At 37.7% G+C, this 27,229-nt stretch overlaps 1 protein-coding gene across 5 annotated transcripts in view; it reads right to left on the reverse strand.

Moving 5' to 3' along the window:
• LOC139936896 (semaphorin-5B-like) overlaps positions 1–27,229 on the reverse strand; it is a 158,916-nt gene that overhangs the window by 52,546 nt on the left and 79,141 nt on the right. For all 5 annotated transcript variants that reach the window (XM_071931708.1, XM_071931710.1, XM_071931709.1 and 2 more), the window contains 4 exons: positions 23,412–23,474; positions 17,469–17,567; positions 16,115–16,328; positions 9,269–9,357 (listed from right to left, as the gene is read on the reverse strand). In XM_071931708.1, the coding sequence (XP_071787809.1) occupies positions 9,269–9,357; positions 16,115–16,328; positions 17,469–17,567; positions 23,412–23,474 (465 nt within the window). The remainder of the gene's footprint in view (positions 1–9,268; positions 9,358–16,114; positions 16,329–17,468; positions 17,568–23,411; positions 23,475–27,229) is intronic.

Genomic DNA, 27,229 nt, shown 5'->3' on the forward strand with positions numbered 1-27,229 from the left:
GGCAGAGGGGTTGATGGGCCTAAAATGTAAATATCAATTTATACTTTAATAAATCTTTATATGTAAGGACCAAGTTATGTGGTAAGCCGAGCCATGCAAACTAAGCATAGGAGTGAAAACCAAGAATGAATATAGATTGAGATATGAACACCGAGTAGAGAGTAAAGAATCCAGGAAGGAACGCGAGTTGAGTTGACCAATGGTAGGACAATCAAGTATTAAATGCACATTAACCTTTCTGACCTTCTAATGGGATACAGACTTCTTGACTTACACCCCTTAATGCTAACAACCTCATTCCAGTCATCAATAAATGCAATAAAACAACACACACTAAATAAACCATTCCTTAACTGGATACAAGGCAAGAACTTGAGCCAAGTTCTCGTTGAAATCTATCCTTCCGCTAACCCTAATAACGCCGGTTGACACATTTTCAAACAAGCCCAAAGGAGTACGAAGCTGGAACACACACCCACGTGTGCTCAGCTAAAAACAAACCGGGTCTCTGTCGTGAAAAAGTTATTCTTTCCAACATTGTTTTGACACCTGTTCCAGGGAAACCAGAAGGGGATTATATTCTTTCTAGCGACACCCATAAGATCAGAAATGTTTTTAATGAATTAACTCCTTTGAGACTCTTGAGTATCCTACCTGACGCCGCTTTCCAACACTTTTCTTTTGAAACCAAAGTCACAAATGTTTTAATATGGCTATTGAGTCAACCAATTTAAAGACACATGTCTTAGTTTGTTTCTTCTTGTTGTTGTTTCCTGTCAATGGTGTGTTCAGTGGTATAATGGCAGCCTGACAATGTAAGCGGAAGGGGCAACTTGTCACGTTATTTTTGCTCATTTCAATTTTTAACTTTGTATTCAACAAAATCACAACAAATATTAATATACAAATTTTCTTTGAACCCTTACACCGATGTGTATTATGCATTGTATACTCAGTACTTTCCATAGTTTTTTTTTAGGGAAAAAATCCACAGGCAAATCATCCCGGTAGGATTCGAACTCAAGACCTTTCCATTGCTAGAGCAGATGTCTTACCACTAGACCATTGAGCTACCCCGATGGCTAGAGGCAGTTCGAATCCTTAGCAGCGCATATGTCAACATGTTTTAATTGAGACCGAGTGCACCTTTAAGTATCTCTAAATTCTTTAGAGTCTTCCAGTTTAAGTGCCCATAGAGATGAAAGCTTCCCTTATGGAATATTCCCCTTACACTATGACTAGTAAACAATCCATCTGAAAACAAGACAACCATCTGTTAACCCTAAGCCTGGATTTCCACTTTCCATCCATCATATATCTCAGCTCTTCGGTCTGGCTTGTTGGCCACTTCTTTTGTTGATGAAGCGAGTTTTAAACGTCTAGTCGTAGGTATTGTTTTAAATGCTGACAGCTGTGGTGTATCCTTTCCACTCAAGAGTAACGAATAGAAACTAAGAAGTAACTATTTCAAGCTTTTTTTCAGAGGATAAAGAAGGGTTTGTTTTGCATTTTTTATCGATGTGTGTTGTCCACTATCATTTTCACTAAGGGGCTAAGCGCAGCAATTTAAGAAGGGAGCATTTCCAGTCAATCTTGTGGATACAAGTACAACCATGTTTGCATGACTTTCTGGAAAAAAAAGACATACCATGTGACTCTCTCTGAACTAATCATAATGCAGAATCTTTGAAATTGGTTTTATAATAATTGGTATTAAAATTAGAATGTAACAATCATCTTGTGAAGTGTCTTTACTTGATAATCTTTCTTGAAGATAATTATTACCAAACCCTCTGCCAAAACTTAGGCTTGTTTTTGTAGGCGCATATTTGCATTACACCACTAGTTTTTATAGGACTGTTTTTCGTTCAGCAAAGTGGTAAACAATTTGGGCTGTAAAAGGCATAATGGTGTGCTATTGCTTTGTTAGTTTATTTTCGGTAGTGTTTCATCTGTCAGTTTAACTTTAAAACTCCAGGTTTGAAATTTACAACCATCCTGGTTGACTTGGATTCGTCTACTGAAATGAAACGCCCTCATAAAACGCAGCAGGAACAGTCACCTTAGAAATGTTATTTGCTAGATTTATTGGGTTGTAACTCCATAAAAACATGTTCACTATTCCACTGATTCCCTTGATCGATGAACTGTGAGAGGTGCTAAGTAAATAATTGGTTATTAAACTAAAAATATCAGACTCAGCCCCATAACATATTCATGTCAACATTTTGAGGTCTTGTTATGTAAGAATGATACAGACTGAATCTTGAAGACATATTTCTCTTAATGGTAAATGTAATAGCACCATGTGTTTTTGCTGAACATAGTAAGGCTCGCCTGTATTACTTGAGAGTGAACACATCCCTTACCCCATGGTTGTACTTTTCAGTAGATTTCTACTAACTTTGACAATGAACAATTGCAGGGACAATTTTAAAAGGAACCCATTTCATCAGTTGACTGAGCAAGAATAAAATTTAGCAGGTTATCAGATCAAAAAACACCACACCCGCATTTCAGTGAGTATGCTGTTTCTACTCAGCTCCAGTGCTCATAGAGGCTTAAGTAGGGCGATCAAATAGTTCCGCCATTTCAAATCTAATTTACGGAAATGTCTGCTACATGCACCTGTTGCTGTTGATACACATTGAAAACCAAACAAGGTAGGTTTAAGAACAAAGACGTAGTCCAGACAATTATGTAAGGGAAACTAGGGAAGGGGAGGGAATAGTACTCTGGGTGGGGTGGGGTGGGGGAAGGGAGAGGCCAACCCTGAAAATGGTAATTGCATCCTTAACCCCTACCCACAGATAAACACCTCCATTACTGTGTTATTTGAGTGTATCATGGTGGGTTTGTGTCCATCGCCCCCACACCGGTTTCTACTGCTATCATGACCAACATTAGACTCAACCTGACACACCTGACTTCCTAAGCACACCTGTTTCTTATGGCCCACTATGCCTCATCAGTACTAGACTACACCAGACTACACCAGATTGCACCAGACCCCGTTGTGCTACAATTACTAAGCAGACTCTACACAAGTTGACTTGTCACAGTCTGGGTGATACTGTTTGTAACAGGACTGCGCTGAAAATGTGGTTTTGATCTCTTCCCTTTCAGTATAATGATGTGACAAACACCAGAAGGAAATATTGTATTTATCAAAGATCAAGCCTTTGCAAACTTTCAGGCAATTGTACCTTTTTGTGCAAACAAAGTGTTTCACAGCTGTCATGAGTAGGCCTACACATTTTAGGCTGATTATGCTGTTGAAGAGTTATTACTGTTTCTGTTTATGATCCAGGATGACAGTTCAGTGACTTATAGAAAGAGGGATATTTGCAACAATTAGATAAATGAAAAGAAACTTACAAACAATTTAAAGTGTAAATCAAAAAGAAATGAATCATTTCACAGCTTACAAGGTAGAATCTGTGATTGTGAATAAGTTTTGGTCAAAAGATGGATGGAACTTTTTGAGCTGAAAAGGTCCAGTCAAATGATGACTAACCCTTGATATTTTCGGGAGGGAGGGGTGGGGGTTACACTGGTCTGGGGTGAAGGATCGCTGAGGGCCTGCTATAAGCTAAGATGCCCTCGTCTTAAAGATGCACCAGGATGTGAGATGCTTTCTTGAATTAGGTTCAAAACGGTTCGTCTCTCTATTTCACGCCTCTCTTAATCCTGCGACGGCAAAATTCCTTGGCTGTTAAGTCTTTTAATTCAGCTGATGCTCTAAACAATAATTGTACTGGTCAGTTCGTGTGGAGGTCTTAAACTACAGACGACAGTGAAGAAATAATGACCTTCCGAACTCAGGGAATTAGTTTTATTTCATTTAATATTTGTACTTTTGTTTGTGTATAACTGAGAGCTTAATCTTCAAAAGGTTAGAGTCCTTTTTTCTTGTTTTACAAACTACATATTTTGGTGAAATCCGTGCAGCTGGTTTGCATCTTCAATGTTTGACAGTTGCCTTTAGCAAGGGTTGTCTTTTGAGCTATGGCAACAAGCCAATAACATTGTTTCTAATATGTTCAACCAGCCAATGACAATGTCACTGCGAAGCCAACCAATCAATAAGCTTGTCTCATAGATGGCAAGGAGCCAATAGTAAGGCTTATTGACCGAGAGTCGACACCTGGGCGGATGGCTACAGAATGATTCACTGCATGGTTACTATTCATATTAAACAGAGACACTTGCAGGTAACATTTGCTTCCATCTTCCATCAAAACAATAAGCCATTTTGAGATGTGGTGGACACATTAATATAACACCGTTAGGTTTGGGTAAATTTGTCTGTATACACCAAAACCACACAGTGCCCATCATACCTTAAAAAGGCTAATTCTTCACTCCTCTTTCTGTCAATAGAAAACTCCCCTAAAATATATCTTGAGTGTAGTTAACTTTCTTTGAAATGAGCCAATAAAATGAGCTTAAATTGTTCATACAGATCAACTTTTCTGGTGACCTGTAGGGCTGACGATATTCGCGAAGAAGATGATAAAGAGAGGTTTAGTTATAGATTTGGGAAGAAAAACTCAAAATAGGAGGAAAACCTAATGACGGATAGGGACTGAAACACAATCTATGCAAGGTCGATCAGGGTGGAAGCCGGGTCCACAGAGGTGGAACAAAGGGAAAGAAACCAATAAGCCTACCCCGATGCCTGGTTGAATGTCAACTCCAACTCCAACACAATGGTGAACACTTGGTCATGAACAGACATTGCACAGGGTAAAGATGGAAATATACATCACTGCAGAAGAGCCCAAGCAACATATTAACATATAGTAAAGAGACATACGTACAGCTATATTTGGAAGTGATTGTGTGGGGGGGGGGAAGAGACCACATTTTCAGCCCCTGGACCACCAGCGGATGGTGATGATGACTTCATTTCAGCATTTTGTCTGAATGATTAAATACCTTAAAGGTAACATTCGCTCTAATGAGACACACTAGTCTTGTTCCCCTGTTCCAGAGCCATAATGGTTAATGACTGTTCAATTCTATCAAAATGGGGTCTGACTATTTTATTTTATCAGCCTCGGTTTAGTGACACTAGTTTCATTCAGCAAGATGGCTGCACCATCTGACATATAACAGCATTAATAGCTGTCCTACAAACCCAAACACTAAATCTATACTTTTGTCCAATCAGGGGTGAAGATTCAAGCATTTAATATAGGTTAAAGGGTGCAGCTGTCATCCTATTGGCCAGTGCTTGACCAATGAGAATACTTTGAAGCATCACACTTGATCTTCTCTTCAGCTGAATTTCAAAAAGCAGAAAATATTGCGTGATACATTTCTACTTAGCAAAAATGAGGAGGATACCGTTCACTAATTGTACATTGTGACATGGTAGTTTGCCTGGTAACCTTATACTGGTAAGCATAATTTTGTTGTGCTTAGCTGTTTTTTTGTGCTTAAGCAGCTCTATGAAATTATGTCCAGCTTGGGATGCATTTATTGAAGCAGTTGTCTGAATCCCAGGCAGTGTCGATAAAAGGTGCCCCTTTAATCCGAGTTGTTTAAATCTCATCTGCAGAGTTGCCATTTTAACAGCAAGGTAACATCTGTTGTGGAACTACCCGGTACTCATCCGGCTGGTGACAGAGAGTGTCCGTCAGTATGTAGTGTATGTTCAGAGCGAGTTTGTTTTAGTTTTACTTACTTCAATTAAAGAGCTAGTATATCAATGGGGTGATTGGTGGTTACATGAAAGCTTTATCATGAAGTTATTTTAAGCAAGTCAAGTAACTTGTTTTGTTTGAGTCATTTTTAGTTTAGTGGAGAAAGTGTGAAAACTTTGACTGTTGGAATGTAAGCCACCAGGGGCCATAACTTGGACAAACTGATTTTTTGAGCATTTTCACAATAAATCTCAACTAATCTGATGGATTTCACCATCAAAATCAGATTATATTCAAACATATTTTTAATAAAAAATAAAAAAAAATTAAAAAAAATTTTGTCTCCAAATCTGAGTTGGTCTTGTCTAGACTCGACCTTCATGAAAGATGGTTCACTGATTGAAAATGATGAAGTGATTTTTTAAAAATTGGGTTACACATTCCCTGACATCTTCTCATTATATAGAAGAGTTTGCGATAACACCATGTAATAACAATCTCTAAATGAGTTGGGGTGGTTCTGAAAAGAACCGTTGGATTAACTCGACGTTTCGATCAGTATGCTCTGATCATTAGTTTGTCCTAAACGGTTATAGGGCACTTCTATTGGAACATCTTAAAGTTTGTGGGAAACACTGAAATTGACACCAAGGCCAAGACTAGGGCAGCAGAGGGCAAGGCTTGTAAGGCCTGGTAGTTTGTAGCTGAGGAATTTATCCATTGGCTTATTTTATGAACAGTATCTTAATATCGGTTACACTCCAGCAACTTTCTTCCTATTCTCTCTTCTCAGACCAATGCAAAATATTACTCAACGTCAGGAAAAAAATTCAGGCCCGGTGTTATTGTTTGTCTTTTGGGATACTTTCACTGATTTTTATTTTTATTTTTTAATTAAGTAGTTTCTGTTTTTCTGCCCAATACATAGTTTGCCAATGTGGTGTAAACAATACACTCGAAGCTGGTTACAATAAGCCAACTCAATGTGTACTGTTGTGGTTGTTTGTGTCCTCAGAGAATTATACTTCAACATCAGGAACAAATAGTTTCTTTCTGTGCCTGGGGTGAAGGTGATGAGGGGGTGTATGAACATACAGGGGGAGAGATTGAAGGTGACAAAAGACATGAAAATAAGGTTTTTCCTAAAAAACACATAACATTACCTTGACTAACTCGCCCGAAGGATAACAAATTCCCAAAGACAATCAATATGAAACATGAGGTTCCTCAAGGAAATTGTGACAAACATCAGTGTTGTTTCCAGAGGAAAATACTAAAGTGCAACAGGACATACCCTCAAATATTTTAAAAGTGTCAAAAAGCGAGAAGAAACCCAAACTGTGGTTATATTGTTGACCTAGCCCTGATGAATCTATGTTATCAGAATTAGTACCATTATTTTGTCCATAACAACTTTATACTGTTTCAGCAAAAAAAGTGTTGTTTTCTGGAAAATTTTAGATTTTTGGGAAATTGTTGATTTCTGGGAAATTGTTGATTTCTGGAAGATTAAAAAATAGTTGATGGAACCTGCTCTACAAAAACCCTGCCTGAAAAAAACAATATTTTTCTCTCAGATACTGTCTCTTTAATGCAGTTTTGTTGACAATTAAAAGCACATAGTAGCCACTGATTGAAGACAAATGCTCGGTCGACCCACATGGATTTCTAGTTTTCACACATAAACATAAACAAGCCAACACCAAATCTCTAGCTACAGGTTTTCCTTTGGCGTCCCAAACTACAGCAAAATCCTTCAAGCATGCTGAACATTTTCAAATCAACAGCCCTGGGAGAAGGATGCTTCATATTGCCATCATAAAAAGCCCCCCCCCCCCTCTCTCTCTCTCTCCTACTCCTTACAGAAAACATCTCAATGCTAGTGTTTCTTTTAATACCAATTCCCTTCCTCTTCAGACCCAAGAGGGGCAATATCAATCAATGATGCCCTCGGCTTGAACCGCTCCGCCCGCCAGATAATATTTACCCGTCCAGAAAACAGCGTCTCAACCGAGGTAAAAAAGGGTCTTAGCTCAAGACACACGTAATAATGTACCTTCAATCCTTTTCCTGCGACACCTTAGGGTCTGGAATTCTCATGAGAGAGAAAGTTGGAAATTGGCTGACATAATACTTCTCTTATGTTCTACTGGAAGCAGGTGTAAACCCCCGGGGATGCTCGGAGCACCCAACAGGTGTCTGAGCCCCCCTCCACCCCGCCCCGCCCTCCAATCCTTACGCCATCTCCTTATCTCAACATCCCTTCGGACACGACGTTAACATTAAGACATTTAGCTCTCAAATAACTTGACTGCTTCAAATTATATAAAGGTACATTCCCTCAAACATGTTAACTAATAACAACAAAATTCTAAAAGAATTCTTCTTGCCTGGTAGATGTTTCCCTCCATCCTACAATCTAGTCTGTTTTAAGAGGAATATCAATTCCTACCTTCAGCTATCCTGAATTAATTTTCCTGTTTGACAATTTTTCTTTTCAAAGCCCCTTACAAAGAGTGGCTTTTAGCCTTGTCTTGGGCGAACTTGCATAACAAAAATTTTCTTTAAAAGTTATCAATTAATAATCATAACTCATGGATGGCTATAACCTACTACCACCATCCAACAATGACAAATAAACTAACCATATCTATTTAAAGTGACAGACAAAAGAAACAAGACTGAGAGACTACGTTTCTTCTGGGAAATAACACTTGGAAGTGTCTGAGGAAACCTAATTTCTGGAAAGCTTGAATTGATTTTAGGATAAGTTTTGGGACTGTGAGAGTGTTGTTGCAGCAAATGTCAGGATCTTGGAGCGACTATTTTCAAGTTGCATGTAATATATGCTTCCTTGCAAAACACAAATCCACCTAATAAATAACTGGAGTTCAAAGTGATAAAAGAGTAATTCAAAGAAAAATGGTTGGCAACATATGTCATCCTCAAACAGCGGAAAGTATTAATCTTATTTGAGTATGACTTGGTACTAGTATGTTTCTACTGCAAAAATATTTTGTTTTTTTCTAAAAACACATTTAAAGTAAGTTGTATACATTTTGGGGAGCTATGGTTACCAAAAGAGGTTTTACAAATAATATATTCAGAGCGACAACTTTGAAATAGAAACCCAAAACTGCAATATTTACAATAACTCAACTGTTCTGAATAAGCTCCTAACTTAAACAAAACTTGTAATAAAAATGTATCTGTCTTTTGTCAGCATGAATAATTTCAGACACACATAACTGACTTAGATGAATTGGATAATTACTCCAGTCAAACACAATGTTAAGCCTGATTATGAGGCGTAATTACTGACTCTTCGTTAATTAACAACTTCGGTTCAGCCTAACCTGGGAACATTTCCGATAAGTAGCTTCTTAATTATTGCCTGATGTGAAAGACCGTAGGGCAAACCAAACACTAAGTTTTCAAAGGCTGTTTCTGATAAAATTGTTTCTATTTCTTAGCGTCATTGGAAAACAACACAGGTCCCATGTCATATGGATTGATGATTGAATTATTACCTAATCAGACAATTCTAAAGTATCTCAAGTAATGGCTTCCTTTTGCTACTTTAAATATTCAACGTGTCTCCAAAACAAGTTGCTTACCTTGCCACAGTTGGAAAACTCCACAGCCCTCTCTCGGAAAAAGAAGTAGACCCATGGTCCAATCTCGTAGGATGAAATAAAGTTTGGTTCTGTGGAAGAAAAGAGTTGGTCATTAAATTTGTAAAAGAAAAAATATCTATATTTTTAATGTAAGTAAGAGCTGTCATACTTTAAGAAGGTCACTGTTTTTCCAACTTTATTAGCTTGTTTGTCCGGTGTAATTTTCCCCTAGAAGGCGTCAGCAGGAGACAACCTCTTGCTCAACTGAACTGACTGGTGTAATTATGAGTAAATTGTCAGAGTTTTTTTAATTGAAAAACAAATTCTGCTTTGACTTTTTGGTTCACAACTCCCATATCAGTGTTTCCCTCCCTAGTAATGTAACAGAATTCACTTTCCAAACAAATTAGGAAACATCATTTTCCCCAACTTCACATAAGACCAAAAGAATGGTGGGAAAAAATTCCAACTGGATTAATTTTACTTGTGCATACCTACATACCTGTTGATAAAATGGTTAACACTAGCCTTACGACTAGCCTTACGAATGAATGTAACGCTTTAATAGAAATGTTCAAACATTTGTCACAGTTTTAAAACCTGGAACTGGCAAACCACTTTGACAAAATCTTTAATTCTTTCATCCTGAAGCTCTCCAAAACCCTGCTGTTTCCGGAAACAGTAAAGTTGTTCACAGTCTGTACATGAAAATCGTAACCGTTGGTGACAAGACTAATTGGTATTGGACCAATGGCAACAAATTAACAAATCAAGAGCTAAACACTTAGCCTCTGTCGCTAGCAAACACTTCAGAATGGATATCCCATAAAACTGAAGACTTGAAAGCAGGTGAATGGACTTGAAGATCTGTGATGATTCACAAACACACTCTTAAGACTCCCAGACTACATCTGCTCAGACGCCATCATGAAACTGCACATTTCTTTCCTTTAAAGATCTCCTTGTATTTCCTCAGCTCAGATGAATAAAACCTTTTAAAAGGTTGACCAGTGGTCTTCCTTTTCCTCACTTGTTTCCCAGCTACATTCCGCTTTGTGATTCACAAATTATCTTAAGACTGTATTCATTATGGAATTAGTGTACAACCAAAATGGTTCATGTTTGAATATATGTTAAGCTATAGGAAATGTTGCATGTGCGTGTCAGTTACCAGCTGCATGTTAATCCTTCATCACTAGCAGATCAGCTCAACAAACTCACGCCTTCCTTTTCTTTTTACAAAGTCTATTGTCAGACACTACCTCATCCTTATTGTGTCTGATCCTTAATCTTATACAGCGAGCAGCGAGTTATATCTTTAGAAGATCACTTATAGCTTTCAATCAAACCAACTCTATTTCACCCAACAGACCCCTTGCTTGTGACGTCACACACTCAAAAAGCAAACCTCACTGGGGTCAAATAGCGTCCTCACTGGGGTCAGAAGAGGCAGACGATCAGACAAAAGTTGTTCTTTGTGCGTGAAAACGTGCGCATGAGCTCAGCGTCCCTGTAGCGTTTCGCATTATGCAAGGGGTCAACAAGGACGTCAGTGATTCTCTTAACGGTAGGCGAATTTTTGTGCTTACTGTAGCAGAAAAAATTTGCAAAGGTGTAAGTGTATTTCACAGGTTAGCAAGAAAACTAGTCGACCATCTTGCGCAATCACCATAGATTCACGTTGTGAAGTCATTCTTTTTCGAGCAGTAAGCACCGGAAGGTTAGCATGCCTTTCCGCGTGCTTACGGTAAGCAGCGCTATGGAATGGAAATCACACAGTAAGCAAAAATCTGCCGTAATGCAGCTCTATATGAAAGTGGGCCCTGGATATTATTGGACGATAACAACATCTTGTAGTAATCAAATAAGGTGATAAAGCATTCATCATTTTGAGAAATTGACAAGGATTTATTATCATGTTTGTTTGCTTTATGGGCGGACTCCTCTAATATATTATAACTCCACACTCTATCGCCATGATTAATTGTTTCATGAGAAGAAAATCCTTTTTTCAGGTAGAAATATTCCACTTTCTGTGGCTGTTATTTTTACCAACCTCTGAAGCTGTAATGCAGCTTCCTTCCAAAAACATAAGGGATATTCCAAAGACATAAAGGATATCCCAGAGGTCCCTAGCCACAGGTAGGTGCAACCAATTCCTGCTATACTACGTGCCGCCAGAGGAGGCAGGGCTGTTTTCACTGTACTCCTACAAGCCAAGAGCTACTGCTTGTGAGAGCGGCACGGGGAAAATTGAAAATTTCCTGTTATTACCCAAAATAAACCGGCTCTGGGCATCTTGCTTTTCTATCTCTGTTTTTCCCTAGTGATGCTGGGAGAACATGCTTGATGTTCATTCGCTACCTTCCCCTAGGCAGAAAGGATTCACTCTGATTGGCCTTGACGAAACTGACAAAGTCGCTTTGGATCAGGAGGGAATGAGAAATGATGCGGAGTGGATGATAAAGACCAAACCGTAAGATGAAGTGTTAGTCAGAGATGTATAAGTGATGTCATTGATGTATATGTGATGTCATTGATGACATCACTGACTGATGTCAGGGATGACATTGATGACATCACTGACTGTTTACACAATGACACCTTAGGTTATGTGAGACATTCTTGAGAAATTATTGACAATGCCAATGTCAATGTCAACTAAGGAACTAGGGGAATGTCATGGCAACTAAGGGGATGTTAATATTTACAATTGCAGAGTTTTGTAATCTAATCTCCACATTGCCTGAAGGTAATTGAATTGGATTTTTTCATCCTCATCCAATAATAAAGAAATATGAATTTGAATGTTATCTGCAATCGGCAAAGAGGTTAAAGTTATGACTCAATAAGGAATAGGAAAGTCAACGAAAATTCAATACCTATAATTATATTAACAAATATTGTTCACTTTCAAGGTTTTCAACTTTTTTCTTCAAATTTTTAAGTGCAAGGGTTTAAAATCCTTTCGCATGAGGTGAGTTATTATTAAAAAAAACATAAAGAGCATACAACACATACTTAATTCAGTGGAAAAAGGAAGGAAGCTCCCCCTCCCCAAAACTAAGTGTTGGAAACAATTTTGGGAACAGAAGGAGAAAATATAATTGAATTTGAAAATTGAAGGTGTTTGCGATAAAGTCCTCCACACACAATCAACAATACTGGAAACTGCTCACAGGCAAAAACCACACCTAGATCATATTTCTCCCAAATCGTCACTTGGTTTCAGTTGTAAAAAAAATCCTTTCATAACAAAAGCACGTACAGTTTAAACTAATACCTGGAGGCTACGCAAAACTAGGCCAGACTAATAATCTTGTTACCAGTAGATACGAAAGTAAATAATCGCAAGTCTTGAGCCGCTCCCTCAACTTGACTTGATATATTTTTGTAAACAGGCAAGAAACTGTTTTTTAAGGAAACTGCAGATCAAGTCATTCCCAACACCTTGATCAGATTAAATTGAGATTATGACTGAAAGTCTAAAATTAATAAATGTACCTCCCTTACCCCTCCCCCTCATCCCCAGGGAACCCTCGATGTCTAAGACTACTTGAGGATAATCCCGGTTGAAGATGGACATCTTTGTTACGTAACCTAAGTATGTAGTCAGGTTAACTGTGAGGTATGTTGGACAATCATTGGCACCAGTCTTTTGTTGATTAGCCTTATTTTGGTTATCAAAAATTTGTACATATTTGAATACTAAAATGGATGCTTTATTGCAATTCAAATTCTTTTAAACATTCTGTCACTTTTGCTGAGAATGTACAGGTAGTTGCTTGCAAATATTTGGGTCTTTAAATAACATGGTTAAACGAAAAACAGTGGATTTTTCTAGGTGATTGAAATCAATTAAATTAATCTAAATACTTAAAATTTTGTTAATGAGGCTGGATAGTTCAGTTAGTAGAGCGCCGGCACTTTAACCCAGAGGTCATTGGTTCAAATCTCACTCTTGTCAATTTTTTGTTGGTCGACCCCAAATCATTTAAAAACTTTTACCCACAGTCAGTTTCCCTTGTGGTTTATAACTTGATAAAAAAAAATGTGAGAAGTAACCAAGGAATTCCTGTACACCTAACCTTGAAATTTACTGCTACTTTCCAACTTTTATTAAATTGAGGCAAATTGATCAGACTTTTCATCCACCCTTTCGTGATAGCATTACCGCCAAAACTATCAGTAACACTTGCGCAAGAAAGTTAGATGTCATTATCTGTCTGTCCGCTGAGACAGTCTTCACTAAATTATTTATATCCTGCCCCCGTCTCCGCTAGAAAGGACGTCTTAGGTTCACTTTACTCTAAACAACTCGTGAGGTAAAGTACCGGTAGATCGAAATGAAGAGTTGAACACAAACAGTCTAGTGGGTTCAATATGAAACAAATTATGTGGAGCAAACTTATGCTTAGCATACAAATAGACTACCAGCTAACACGACATCTGTATTTATTTTTGAATGGTTTCCTTTTAAATTCTGCTAAGCAAATAAATGTAATAAGCACAAATGCTAAGCATCGAGGTGATAATTTGTTCTGGTGAAGTAACTTGAATACTTGACGATCACTGTAGAGAACAGGGAAATAACTTTAAAGTATCTTGTCCTTTAATGAACATTTATCGACTTGCGATAACAACTTTTATCTTTCACTCACAGTAAGTGTTTAAAAACGTTTTTTTTTTTTGATTGTTTAGAGACTTATAAATGGCAAATCAAGATGTCCACTAAAATTCCACACAAACTGAAGCCTCCATGTGATTCGGATGTAGGAGATGAACTGATTTCACAAAATAGAGCAGTTGTGTACAAGGCTGTGCAATGGGAGACTTTTGGGATGCTTGGTGGCAGCAGACTTACCAGGTAAAATCCATTGTTCTTGGTTATGTGCGCACGCTCAGAACTACGTAAACAATGGAAATTTACCTGGTAAGTCTGCTGCCACCTAGCGTTCCAAAGTCTCCCATTGGTGATTATGATTTGAAGCTACCCAGCACATTTGCAAAGAACAAGATCCACAAATTACTTGAGAGACTAACATTTCAGAGAGGCTTATACTATATTTAGGATTAAACGAACTCTGCGACTATATTTTTATAAATTTAAGCTCTGAAATTAAACACAACACTAAGACTGGGAATTGAGTGGCACAGCAAATAAGAACCGACATGATATTTCATAAATTGCAATCCCACTGAGAGTTTGAGCATTAATCAAAACAGGTCATTTGTCGTCTTAGAGTAGGATGTAACGCATAAGAATGACTCCAACAAAATAAGTACAAGATGTTTGGGAAGTAAGCTTGGCGGAGGGTGACTACAAGTTGGTTTAAGGTAAATGTTCTGCAGTCTTTGCTCCGCTAGTATTTTATAAACTTTTTGAATGAAAAGGTAGACCTATCAAATTACGAAGGAGGAAACTTCAAGATTTTACTAGCTTCATGAAAATCTCATGTTATAATCAAATCATTTTTGATTGACAAGTACATGAACACATGGAACATTTCAAAAATAGGAAATACTCCAATCCATGTAAACACCTTGTGGGATTTGATTTTCTAAGATGTCTGGCTTCTAAGAAGTTTTCTAAAGACGTTTGACTTTCTAAGATGTTTGACTTATGTGGTGAATCAAAGATCAAAGCAAAGGTTCATTGACCATTAATGCAATGAAATTGAATAACTCAAACAAACCACAAGCAAATACTGGTTTTCATAATCCTTATAGGGATTTAGCTTCAGTCGTATCATCCAGTTCAATATATTGATCATGCATATTATGGGGGGGGGGTGATTACAAAGCTCCGCCTATTCCCTAACTAGGCCATTACCTTACCAATCAATGATGACATATAATTCAAAATATGCCTGAATGATTGTAAAGTTAATCACTTTTTAGACGTAATCTTCTTGTTTGCAAAATCATACAGAAATTAGTTGCCGGGCCTTTCAAAGTTTATTTCCGGGCCTTTTGTAAACCTTATATTATCTGTCATTTACATGTAACCTTCCGCTTTTAGAGCTGTCTGAAATATGGTATTTTGTTCTTTTTAAGACATTCAAATCCTGCAGCCTTCATTTTGCTGTCAATCAATCAAAAATTTACTTCACATGGCATCGCTCCAACAAACTGCTCAAACTCACAAACGGTTCATGGCGCCTCCTCCTACTGCAAAAACACTCGCGCTCGAAAACAGGTGGAAAAAAACAAAAACAGCTGAAACTTATTCCTGATTCCATCTTGCTGTCAGAACCAAAACAAATTAAAGTCAAAAACCTACTCATAGTCCCTGGTTTATCAGAAGTCTTGAAGTCTTTCAGAAATGGTTCCCATTAGAAAGTGGAAACTTTCCCTCATAACTTTTGAATGTAATGTGTTTTTGCACTCTAACACTAAACAGCCCCCATATACAACTAATGACACCCATGTGTAAATAACCCTAAACGATTACAGGTTTTTCTGTTTCAGGTTTTCACACTTAACACCACAATGAAATGCTGGGCACATTTTTAACCTTTTAAGCCTTTGAGAAAGCCCCTGCTACAGGGTCAAAATGTGAGGTAATAAACCGTTTTTACCTAATACAACTTCATTTAGCTGATAAGAAAATTCATTTGCTAAGCAAAGGGAAACCTGGGCATCATTTAAACTATTTGCATTGCAAGGCACTTTGCTTTGGCTGGTCACGGCTACGCAGTAATTTATCTGCTAAGCAAACTTGTGAAGTATAGGCCTACATGAACTGAAATGAACTGGGTTCAATTTGAGCAAACTCATCAGCAATAATATCAAAGCTGCTAAGCTAGAAGTGCTCATACAATAACTGAAAGTATAACTACTCACCATTCAACCACTTTGAGTTAAGCTGAGCAGTCCGAAGTGGTCTTGAGTTCCCGAGAGTGCGGTACAACACAGGGTCTCTAGCAGTAAAATCCATAACGGTTGCACTGTAGAGATCTCCATTTTGTGTGAACAGAGCTGTTGTATTACTACTTGGATCATACGGACAGCGAGCGATTCCTGTTACACTCTCCTCTATTTGGCTTAGGTTTCCTTTCTGTAAACAACAGGAAAGATGTTCTTTAGTCATCAACTTGGTCTTCAAATTTTAAGCTACGTTATATTGTTCACTGAACAAAAACAAAAAAACCTTTTGCACACTGAAAAAAGTCTGACGTCAATGCAATTTAGTCAACCAAAAGCCCTTTTCAAAACCTTGACTTTCAGGCTTAAACTAAGACTTGGGCTTCGTATGCCTGCTCTAAACCCCGTAATAAAAGCACATATTTTGTAAAAGCCAAAGCTATCACTTCAAATAGAGCCAAAGTATCCCATTTATTTATTTAAAACCACATTTAACGAGTGCGACCAATCCAGCACAGCTGATTTATTTGGGCCACATAATACAAGAAAATACATCAAAAGATAAAACACTAAAGTGAACAAGTCTTGTGACAAGAAATGAAGACTTGTCTAATGACCTTTGCCAGGAAGTGACCTGCATCTTTGTATCTTATCTTGACTAATACAAGATGTCCGAGCACCAACACAAACAAGTCTGAAAAAATCTATTTTTGTTGGTCCTGTCTTGGGAAGTTCGCACCGGACCTTGCTACAGACTATGAGGATATACTTCTGCCGACAGCTTCAATGTTTTAATATTAAATGTCAGCGCTAATTTAATTAACAGCTGATTGGGATACTTCTGCTGCCTTTCAAGGTTTTGTTTTCATAAAACTAAAACAGGAATACTGGAGTTCTGGAATGTTGATTTAGTTTATTTGGCTGGATTTCTAAGGCTATTTCTGACTTGTCCAAACATGTTTTATATTGAACTTAGCAATGTAAGTCTGAGATGTAATTGCACATCTCTTAAACAGGTGTCGTCAGGCTGCAGTAACAAAATGTTAGCCTTTTAACAAAACAGTTCAACATTTTGTTCATGTGATACTTCCAAAAGAATTTCATCTTTGAGAGGGCAAGGCCATACATATTCATGTTGCAAAGGGCACTGGTATTGAACATTCTCAAAGTGTATGGGAAGCATTTTAAGGGCACCAAGGCAAAGACTAGGTCATAAGAAGCAACTTCTTCAATGTAGTTCTGGGCCTGTTTAAGCCCCTGTAGGGGGCCTGTGTCTGAGGAACACACCATCATTAATGACAACTTTATAATTAAGTAGTAAGACCAATATTACCTGTCTCCATGTACATCTTGGTGAGAAGGCGTTTGTTCCACAAGCAAATACTCGGTTTCCTTGGAGTAAGAGAACGCGAACGTAGTTACAACATTTTTCCTGGAATAAGAAAGAAAAAAAGAGTGAAAGAGTGAATTTCGCAGAGAAAAGGTAGAAGATTCTTCTTCTTATTTGTCAGTTATGTACAGATTAATAGCAGGACAATGTTTAGATAATGTTTAAATAGTAAATGTCTCTTTTTTTATATAGTTATACCAGAGGTCATAGACATTTTCACTTAAAAAAATATTATTTTATTTTGCTGAGCACATTTTCCACTTTCCAATTTCTCCTATTTTATACCTGGAGGAATGCAAAGGGGACAGAGAATTGCTCAAAGGAAAATGAAATTGCTAATGGGAAATATGCATTTCTTAATGGGAGGAGAGAAATGTTTAATGGGAAAATTGAATGGATAAATGGAAAAAGGCATTTCTAAGTGGGAAGAGAAAAGCAAAATGGTAAGAATCTTGAAAAAAAAAGAGGAAGAAAACCCTCTTTATCACCAAGTCTTAAAATAGGAATGCAAAGTCTTTAAGTTTTTACCTCAGTGGAGTTATAGAAACATGATTCCCTTATAAAGACTCAACTTTTGGGTAAAGGTTAAAGGTCTAGAAATATCATCACTTAAATTAAGATAAGATGCTAACGATGAACGACTCTTCAAGTATTCAGCTTGCTCTAAAATGACGGGCTATTAACAGCTCTCAGATTCAAAGTTAATCCAATTTCATATCTGGAGTTCAAAGTCAGCTCAACAGGAAACACAACTAGTGTAGCGATGACGGACGAACAAGCTCAGAGTTGACTCATGGGATTAGACACACCACTTGTGATGGTCAATCTGGTGTCCAGACTAAAGTATGGTTCTAAAGATCTCCTACTGCATCATCTATAGAAGGACCAGCTGTTTTAATGTCTGGTATCTGACTCAAGAAAGGTTAGAATTAATCCGGCAATTTGTAGATGATGGAATGGGATGCAAGAAGGTTGCAAGAAAAAACACCTTTTTTAAGGAATAGTTTAATTATCACAGGGGGTCAAGGAAAGATTTCACAGAATACTAAGAAATATCTTAAAGATGTTGTCAATATCATTGTAGTAATTTATATTGTACTATCAAATTTTGGAAAATTGATGTTATTGGCTAAATTAAGATAAATATTTGTGCATTGTGAAAAACAGCCATGATCTGTTCCGATTGTTTGTAGAGCTACACTTGTTGAAAGGGAGTTTATCCAAGCCAACAATTAAAGTGTGTCCTCCAATACGAAATAGAGACAGTCTCTATGTGCTGTCCATGTAGCATCAAATTCTTTCCTCAGACAATTTCATTTTTCATATTTTTCAATATTCATCTCCCCTTTAAGTCTACCATGGATGAGGATGTGCAATGAATCCAATTATAAAGACACACCATTGTTCATTACATCGTAAAAGACCGGACTATCCTATCCATTAACGAGGGGGCATTTCTATTTAACGAGGGGTTATTTTATGAAAGATTAGTTCATTATCGGAGTGTCAACAGTACTAAAGGAGGTATTGGATGAGGGTGGGATTAGCAACCAATGGGAAATTACTAAACCACTGTGGATGGAGGGATAGCCTTTTCAACATGGGCATAATAACAAATGTATTCTCCCACTGTTTATATTGTTGTTTAATTTTACACGTTTCTCTTACGTTTATCAGCTTATCCTTGTTTGCATAAAGTCAAAGTTCAGTGGCCACAGCCAATCGCCTGCGGGCATCTAAGGAATTTCGTTTAAGGAAAAACCTTGGCTAAATTTTACAAATAAGAGTCAAAAATTATCTTTTAATATTAATTTTGGCTTGTAATGGTTCATGCAGCGTCATCTTTCTGCATTCTTTCATACCCAAATTTCAAAAATGTTAAATATATCAGTGAGCTCATTCCAAGCGTAATCAAAAACACATTGATAAATTCATGATAAATCAAAGGGAAACCAAATTATACAGTTATTAGAGCTTGAAAGATGAATACTTGAGATATTGACAGATTGACAAATTGACCGGTATAAGAAGATAAGACCACTGCTGGACACAGTGGTGTGTCATCGTAGGCGACAGTGGGTCTGAGTTTACTCAGCAAAGTTCTTGGAACCTTCAGACATTTGTCATCATCTTTGAAAAACTCCTGACAAAAATTGATGATGTGCCAATTAGACTAATCCCTAAAATTAAGATTCCTGCCAACAAACAAGACATTAATTATCACCTAAAGATGAAACATTTAGTTAAGATAACAATCTAGACATGGATACAGCTTGGTTTTAATTGACGACTTGTTAAGGAATAGATTCTGGGGTTTAAGAAACCAGGTGTCTTTAAGAGTGGGTCCTTTCTCTATTGGTCTAAGCAGGGAAGGTTTCTTAAGATGAACTGATGGAAAGAAGAGGAGCAAAATCACAGAATCCTTTCTTCAATTGTTAATGTCAAATGTCCTCAATGTTTATTTCCTTTTTCTCAAAACACAACTACACCTCAAGTATGAAGAACAAGATGGTTTAAGCAGGAAGTTATCTCAAATTATGAAACTAGTTCCAACTTCTTATCTTACTTTACAAATTTTGGGCGACAACAAAAAGATGCAGAGTCCGGAAAGAGATTCACTTCCTGTGATCTATCACAGGACATGTAACACTACATATCACCATGACAACTGTAATGAAGATGCATTCTAGAGATTATAGTAACGACAAGGTGACAGGAGGGGGAAGATGGTTTGGGAACTATCGGAACGAGATAAACCGACACAGGTGGCCAAAGTTTGGAAAATATCCTGTCCTTGGTTGGGCACAAGGTAATAAAGAATAATTCAAAACAAATAAATGATTAAGTAAAAGAAAAAAAATTAACAAAATGAAATGCAAAAGTTACCCATATAGAAACCTTTAAGAATTAAAATTGAAACACAGATGTGAATGCACATCAGGAAAGACTTTTGCAAATTAATTTCCTAATTAAAAGTGTCAGGTTGCTCCCCTTTTGATTTCTTTTTTTGGATGGTGTTACCTTGGGGTCCATTTACCCTGTTCAGCAATCTCAATATTGAAACTTTCACAGTAAGCATATTTGTTATTGTTTTAAACAAGCCTTCCTTCAATTTTGTTGTAGTTATCAAACAAAAAAACTCACATAAATAAGTCAAATCAAATCAAATCATATCAAATCAAATCCAATCAAGCCATCACCCGATTATAAGATTAAACAATTCAACAATAAAACTTTAATGGCAAATCGAAACAGACATTAATTTCACCTTCTCACAGATTGACAGTTGGCCAACTTTCTCAAAAGGTCAAAAGGTCAAAAGGGTAAGAAATCATTAGTGAGCGCTAATCCAAATTTCCTTATCCAAATTTCATTGTTTATGACATAGAACACTGAAAAGCCACTTTAAAATGACCCAACATACATACTAGGCCTACATATAATTTTTCCATATTTGGTCTTTTGCAGGCACTATACAAAGATTCTTTTTTTTAATACAGTCATAATCTTTGCCACCTCAGTGGATAAAGCGTCTGGATATACTGAAATGACTGTGAGTCACCCCCAAGGAGGCTCTCATTGTCTTGTTCCTTCCATGGTGTCTTCGTTCAGATTAAGGAATATCTTAATATTAATTGATCAGAGCTGTCTAAGATGGAGTCCTCAATAATTGGGCAAGTCTAAAGATGAGCTAATCTACTCCTTTAGAAGGTTTTAGCTGCGAGTGTCTTGTCTAATCGAGACGTCTAAAGTAACCTTTATTCTCCAACGGCACCAATTCTAAAACTTTCCATGTCCTATGGATTTGACGTTAAGCCACATGTCCTGCCTTATATCCTGTGTATAGCATAATGCATTAATAAAAGAACCCAGTCACACTTTATCGCTAAGAGAAACCGTTTGCCCCGATACTTCTGGCATAGTTGGCTGCATATTGCACCATATCTCCTGTAAACCATTGCAATGTGCTGTATAAAGAGGTCTCATAATTCAAATTAAGCATACCTGCCCGTTAAAACAATGAGTGCTTCAATAATGCCACTAGACAAAGCGCTAGAGAGAGATGGGAAAAATTGGCTGTTGCCAGCTTGGTGTTTATAATCCCCCTGTGGGAGTTTGCAAAGTTCCCTTGTTGGGAAGATCAGTTTAAACAACAACAAAAACACTAAATACACCAAATTCATCTTCTAAACTTCCATCTTCAAATAAACTTTCTATAACTGAGTGGGAAGAAAATGATCGACTTCTTTAAAAGCGCTTTCTAGATATTAATATTATAATTACATCCAGACATCAAAGCAGCTTTCCCTCCAAACTGATTGAGTCTGTCCCCAAGTTCAAACCACTGTAACAACTCACTCCCAAGACGGTCATAAGACGGTCACAAGACCAAACAAAACAAGACAAATACTTCTTGTGTTCTGATCGGCAGTTTCCGATTGGTGCCACTGCTTTTTCCTTATTCATTTAAAAATGTTCAGCCCCCGCCTGACACATATTGGTTGTTTTGGTTGTTTTGAAGAGAGGATAGAATGTTGAGTAGTATCGGGTTTAAAGCACGTAGAAGGATTTCCCGCGATTGGATTTGACTTAATTCTAGTCAGGAGTTTCGTTTCTGCTTAACAATTTGTTTTCATATAAAGAGATCATAATATGTGGGAAATTTAACACAGATTTTATTTTGCAGAAATATTCTTTGTTATAGTTTATTTCAATTTGAGCAAAACTCCGCTAGCACTGCACCGGCTGAGCATGTATTTAAACCAGTTAGCATTAAATTTACCTTAGCTAGAAATGTAAACACTAAGCCTGATTTGTTTTGTAGTTCTTAGCTAAGTGATCCTACGTACCACTTCTGGAAATGAGAGTATGGTTGCAGAAACGCCTTTTGCATTTTAATAAGCAAAAAACATTGTGCTTGTGTACATGAATTATTGTAATTAAGTCTTTCTGGTAGGACAGACGGGAGTCCTATAAAAGTGGCATGCATTGAAGATATCTTCAAATAGAAGATGCTGGGGGACATCTCAGTTTTAGATGTTTTAAGAATATCCCATCTGGGAAAAAACCCAGCCAATCAGGTAGGAAGTGTTAACCAAATTCACATACAATGCTCCCGGTCCGAAGCAGGATTCAAACCAGGGTCCACAGAGGTGAAAGGCAGGGAAGAAACCACTTAGCTAACTTTAACACCTCTTCTTAATTCTCAATATGAGTTCATGCTCTAGGAATAGGAAACCTATACAAAACCTCCTAATGTTGAACATTACATTTAACAACCCACTACGATATCTATTTAAAATCAGCTCGAATCTTGAAGTTCAAGCTGTAAGCAATAAGTTAGAGGGATGTGGTGGAAACTGGCTATCGACCGCTTGGTCAGATGCTATCTGGAAGAATCAATCCTTTAAATAGTGTCATGTGGCGCTGTGATTATTGTTACCATACACAAGAATTCAGACTCAAGGATCTTGAGGATTTGTAACATGGAGAATAAGCAAAGGGAAAGATTATAGAATAAAGTATTCTAGGAAAAGAGCTACAGTTGTCTAAGAGCTTGGCTCAAACCCAAAGGGTCAGGATCAATGGCATGGCTCAACTTCTTGTGGTGGTTGAATAAACTTGGTTAGTTTTGTCTTTAAGTTTAAATGTTGCCAGCGGGAACAGAGTAAGGTTTGAAGAAGCAAAGACATAAAATAAATTAAAGATCTTGTGAATCAGACAAGAGTCGTATGGCATGGCTTAACGTTCCTTCTGGTGGTTGAATAAGCTTGGTTAGTTTTGCCTTTAAGATTGAGTGTTACCAACGGGAACAGGGTAGTGTTTGAAGAAGGAAAGGCATGGAATAAAGTGAAGATCTATAATTGAACCAGACAACGGTCTTACCTCGGACTCCCCTTTACTCTGGCAGCTGGCAATGAGTTGCCTTTCTGGTCTCCATTCTGTGTACTGAAAAGTGACAGAAAAAAATAAAACAGAGATGAGAATCATTTGTGATGAAAAAGGCCTGAAATTATAGGATTCAATATCTTAGAAGTTAAAGTAATATTATCATCAGAATTCTTAACCAGAAAAAATACCAAAAACAATTTTTAAACAAATATGATAAAACAATCAGTGATCTTAAAGTTCTTCACCTTCTATTCAACCTCAACCCCCTAATGATCTCAGCATGTTATAGACTGCCAAAAGTTTCAAGGTAAACGGAGCGTTTTGGCAGTGTGTTTCCCCGGTTGTGTAGTGTATATGGGGGTGGGAAGGGGGTGTGCCAACAGGTTTTTCCTGATTGAGTTTCATCAGGTCCACCTAGAACAACAAACACATTCAGCGCACCTGCAAATCACTTCACCTCTAGAATAATAGATATTATAACAATTAGCTTATGTTTCAAACACAACAACCCTCAAATTAATATTCTTCATCCCCGATGCAAGTTTCCATCTATCAAATCGTTGCAGTACCTGCTGCTTAAATCAAGCAATCTCTGAGGTCTACTGGTGAGACATTGTTCTAGAATTGCAAAGGTTGTGGGTTTGAATCCCACTCGAGTAATATGCCTGTTTTTTCCTTAGAGTTTGGCAAAGTACTGAGAATACGGTTCTAACACACATTGGTGTATATGGGTAAGACCAACATTAATGTTCTTTGTTTGAATGCACCTTTCTATCTATTAAACCCTCATTGGCCAAGGTCATCCTGAGGTTGGGTCAATTTGTTTTAAAACTGCTGTTACAAGAAGGAAACAAGTCTTCAAAAGATCCACAAGATCTTAAGGAGGACAGAAGGAGACAATCTTCCTCTTGACAGGTCTTAATAAGATGAGAGAGATGTCAATCAACACGAAAGAGGACCCAATGGATTTAGAGCTTCAGGAAGCTAGACTTCCTTAACTTATTGTTAACGTTACGCAGTCGTTTCCATGACCGAGCCACATGGGGTTTTATAACAACATCTTCCCCCTAGACATGAAGAAGGTATGTGTGCATCCAATGAGGGATCCTTCAAGAGTTGATATTGCACAGAGGCAATGGAGGACATATTGGACATAGAGGGCCCTGTTGCCCCTGGTTGTGGCATTGGTGCCCCTTCAAAACATCCCATTTAAGATTGAAAAATGAAAATTGCCTTGGCCTTTTAAGGCGGATGAAATTCCAGGCCTGATCCTTCAAAGGTTAATATGCAGGCATTTTTTCACATTGGACTCCAGTTCAAGGTTACAATGCAAGTTCATCGACAACAGTTTATTATTATCATTTCTGAACAATTCTAAGCACATTTTGAAGATGTTCATTTTATTTATTGAAGTTTTACTTCTGAGAACATTTACACATCTTTAAAAAACTTACTAACCAAGCAGTGCATAGCTTTTATCTATGCTAATGATACGATCTTATTGGTCAGGATTTAACCAATAAAAGCACTGGCTATAGGCTAATCATCGTACACCCCACAAGATGTTATAAGAAGTTACTGCAATCACTGTTTTTGGTGACTCAACACATCCATCCAACTTCAATGACTTCCTCACAACCAAGAAAAGTTCATTGCATCAACTTTCAGAAAGATCCAGCTATTATCAAGAAACATCAAAACTTGTTCACAACCTGTCTAATTTCCCAGTTAAGCAAAAGCAGAAGTTGCTTGTATCAAACAAAATTGTTGGTTACAACCATAATAACACATTTAAATGCCAGAGTTGGTTCCACATCTAAGTACAAGAAATAATTGAACATATGTCACCGCTGCTTCCACCAACCCCTAGGCAGCAAACTCCCCCAGGTTACTTGTGCTTCCCTTGGTACCCCGAGCTTGTAGATGTTTCAAGTCTGCTGTCTATAAATGTTTACTCTTGCCGCTAAGCGAAGGCTGTGAATCATCCTGGTAATCCACATTTCCTAGGGCCAGTGTGAAGAGAGACTAGATTACTCCACTAGCGGATACCGAGTACACTCGTATAGATTCTTGTAAAAGTAGAATTGAAGAAAAGCAACTTGGAGGCGGATGAAAACGCAGCCACTTTGGTTCGCAGCGAAACTTCCAAAGGGTTGTGTAAATTGAGACGGAAAGCGATTCAAGACCACAGAGGATGCTAAACTATGCCATGGCTGTCATAATATAGTGCTAACTTCAACATTACAGCTGATAAAAATTAGCCTCCAATTACCCCCATTTATGTAGCAGACGATACCCCTAGACCCCTTTCACTGCGTTTGAGATCTACTCCTACAAGTTTCCTCCAATATGTTTTTATCCTACAGCACAACTACGCTACTGCTTCGGGCTCTTTTAAGTTGTGGTACCTGATATGGAATCTAACCCAAGTTATAACTGAATACATGTAGAAGGGTAAACAAAAAATGTCTTCGGCTTTAAACCAATTTTTTTTTTCAAGGAGTCCAGTCTGAAAAATAATTCCTAGCCTACTTCACTTTTGTATAGGAATGTTGCTGGTATTGCAAAATCTTACTGCTCTGCACATCACATGAACATAAAGATGCAGAGTTGAAAAAAAAAGCCATATTGTGAGGGTGTATGTACAAGTCAAAAAGGATGATTTATCCAAGTCGATGCAAGTGATGATCTCCTCAAAATTCTGAGCCATTCTTACCCTCTCCGACATAGCACAGAGTAGGTGTTGTATGACAAAACCCTCAATTAGATCCATCACGTATCACAACTTTGTCCTCAATTTAACCCCAAACTTAGCAACACTTTCAGAACAGGGACCTGTGCCCTCCAAACCATTAGGAGCAGTGACCTACTGAACTTGTCCTTAGACCTATATGCTTCCAAGAGTCTGCTAATAAGTCTCATGAGGACGGACCGCCAGACCACATTGAAGCTGATGAAACCCCCGCTTCTCCACGTCGATACTCCCGCTACTCAGTCAAACAGACTACAGACCATCAAAGCTACAGTGAGACCAAACAAGAGATTATTGTTCAGGATGGTTCGCGCACTCCCTTTTTTTAAAGTTTGGAGCCAGCCTAGGGGTGATGGTATTATAGGATTTGTTAGTTGATGCTTTGGAAGGGAAAGACAAACTTGGCTGCCGCTGGGTGATAACAGATACGCACTGCAGACAACAACATGGACTACACTTTATGGTTATTTTGGAGTTTCAGGAAAAAACTTTAGATTGTTCAGGAGAAGACATTGACCTCAGTTACTATTGGTCTCTTTCATTGTAACAAAACATCCCTTGAGTTTGGTTTCAGACCCTTGGGTCCCTGATCATGAGGTCCGACACCAGTTACTGTTCTATGTTCTGATATCCTTTTGGTTCAAACAACCCTGCTCAGAAACCCCTTGTGACCAACAAAGCTAGGGTTAAGGTTAGGTTTAGGATTATGAAAATACATTAGGAGTGCAATAGTCACCAGAGGAAAACAACTGGCTTCTGTGCCAACTTGATGGTACAAACAAAGAAGTTTTGCCAGTCGTTTTTATTTTTGAAATAGAAAGTAAAAAGCTCTTCAGCTATGTATGCATGCAGGCAAATCATTTCAACACATTGAACCCACATCTTAAAACTAAAACATTTTGTGCTCAAAAGACTGACAATAACATGAAGGTTTAGAAAGTACTTCCCAAAAAGTGTAAAATAAATGTTTTCTTCCCCTGTGTCTATTGTGAGATCTTTGACTGATACTAAGGCAGGTTTATAAGTCATCATATGCCCGACGAAAGATGTAACAAAAGTG

Source organism: Asterias amurensis, chromosome 5, assembly GCF_032118995.1.
Source record: "Asterias amurensis chromosome 5, ASM3211899v1".
NCBI classification, from domain to species: Eukaryota; Metazoa; Echinodermata; class Asteroidea; order Forcipulatida; family Asteriidae; genus Asterias; species Asterias amurensis.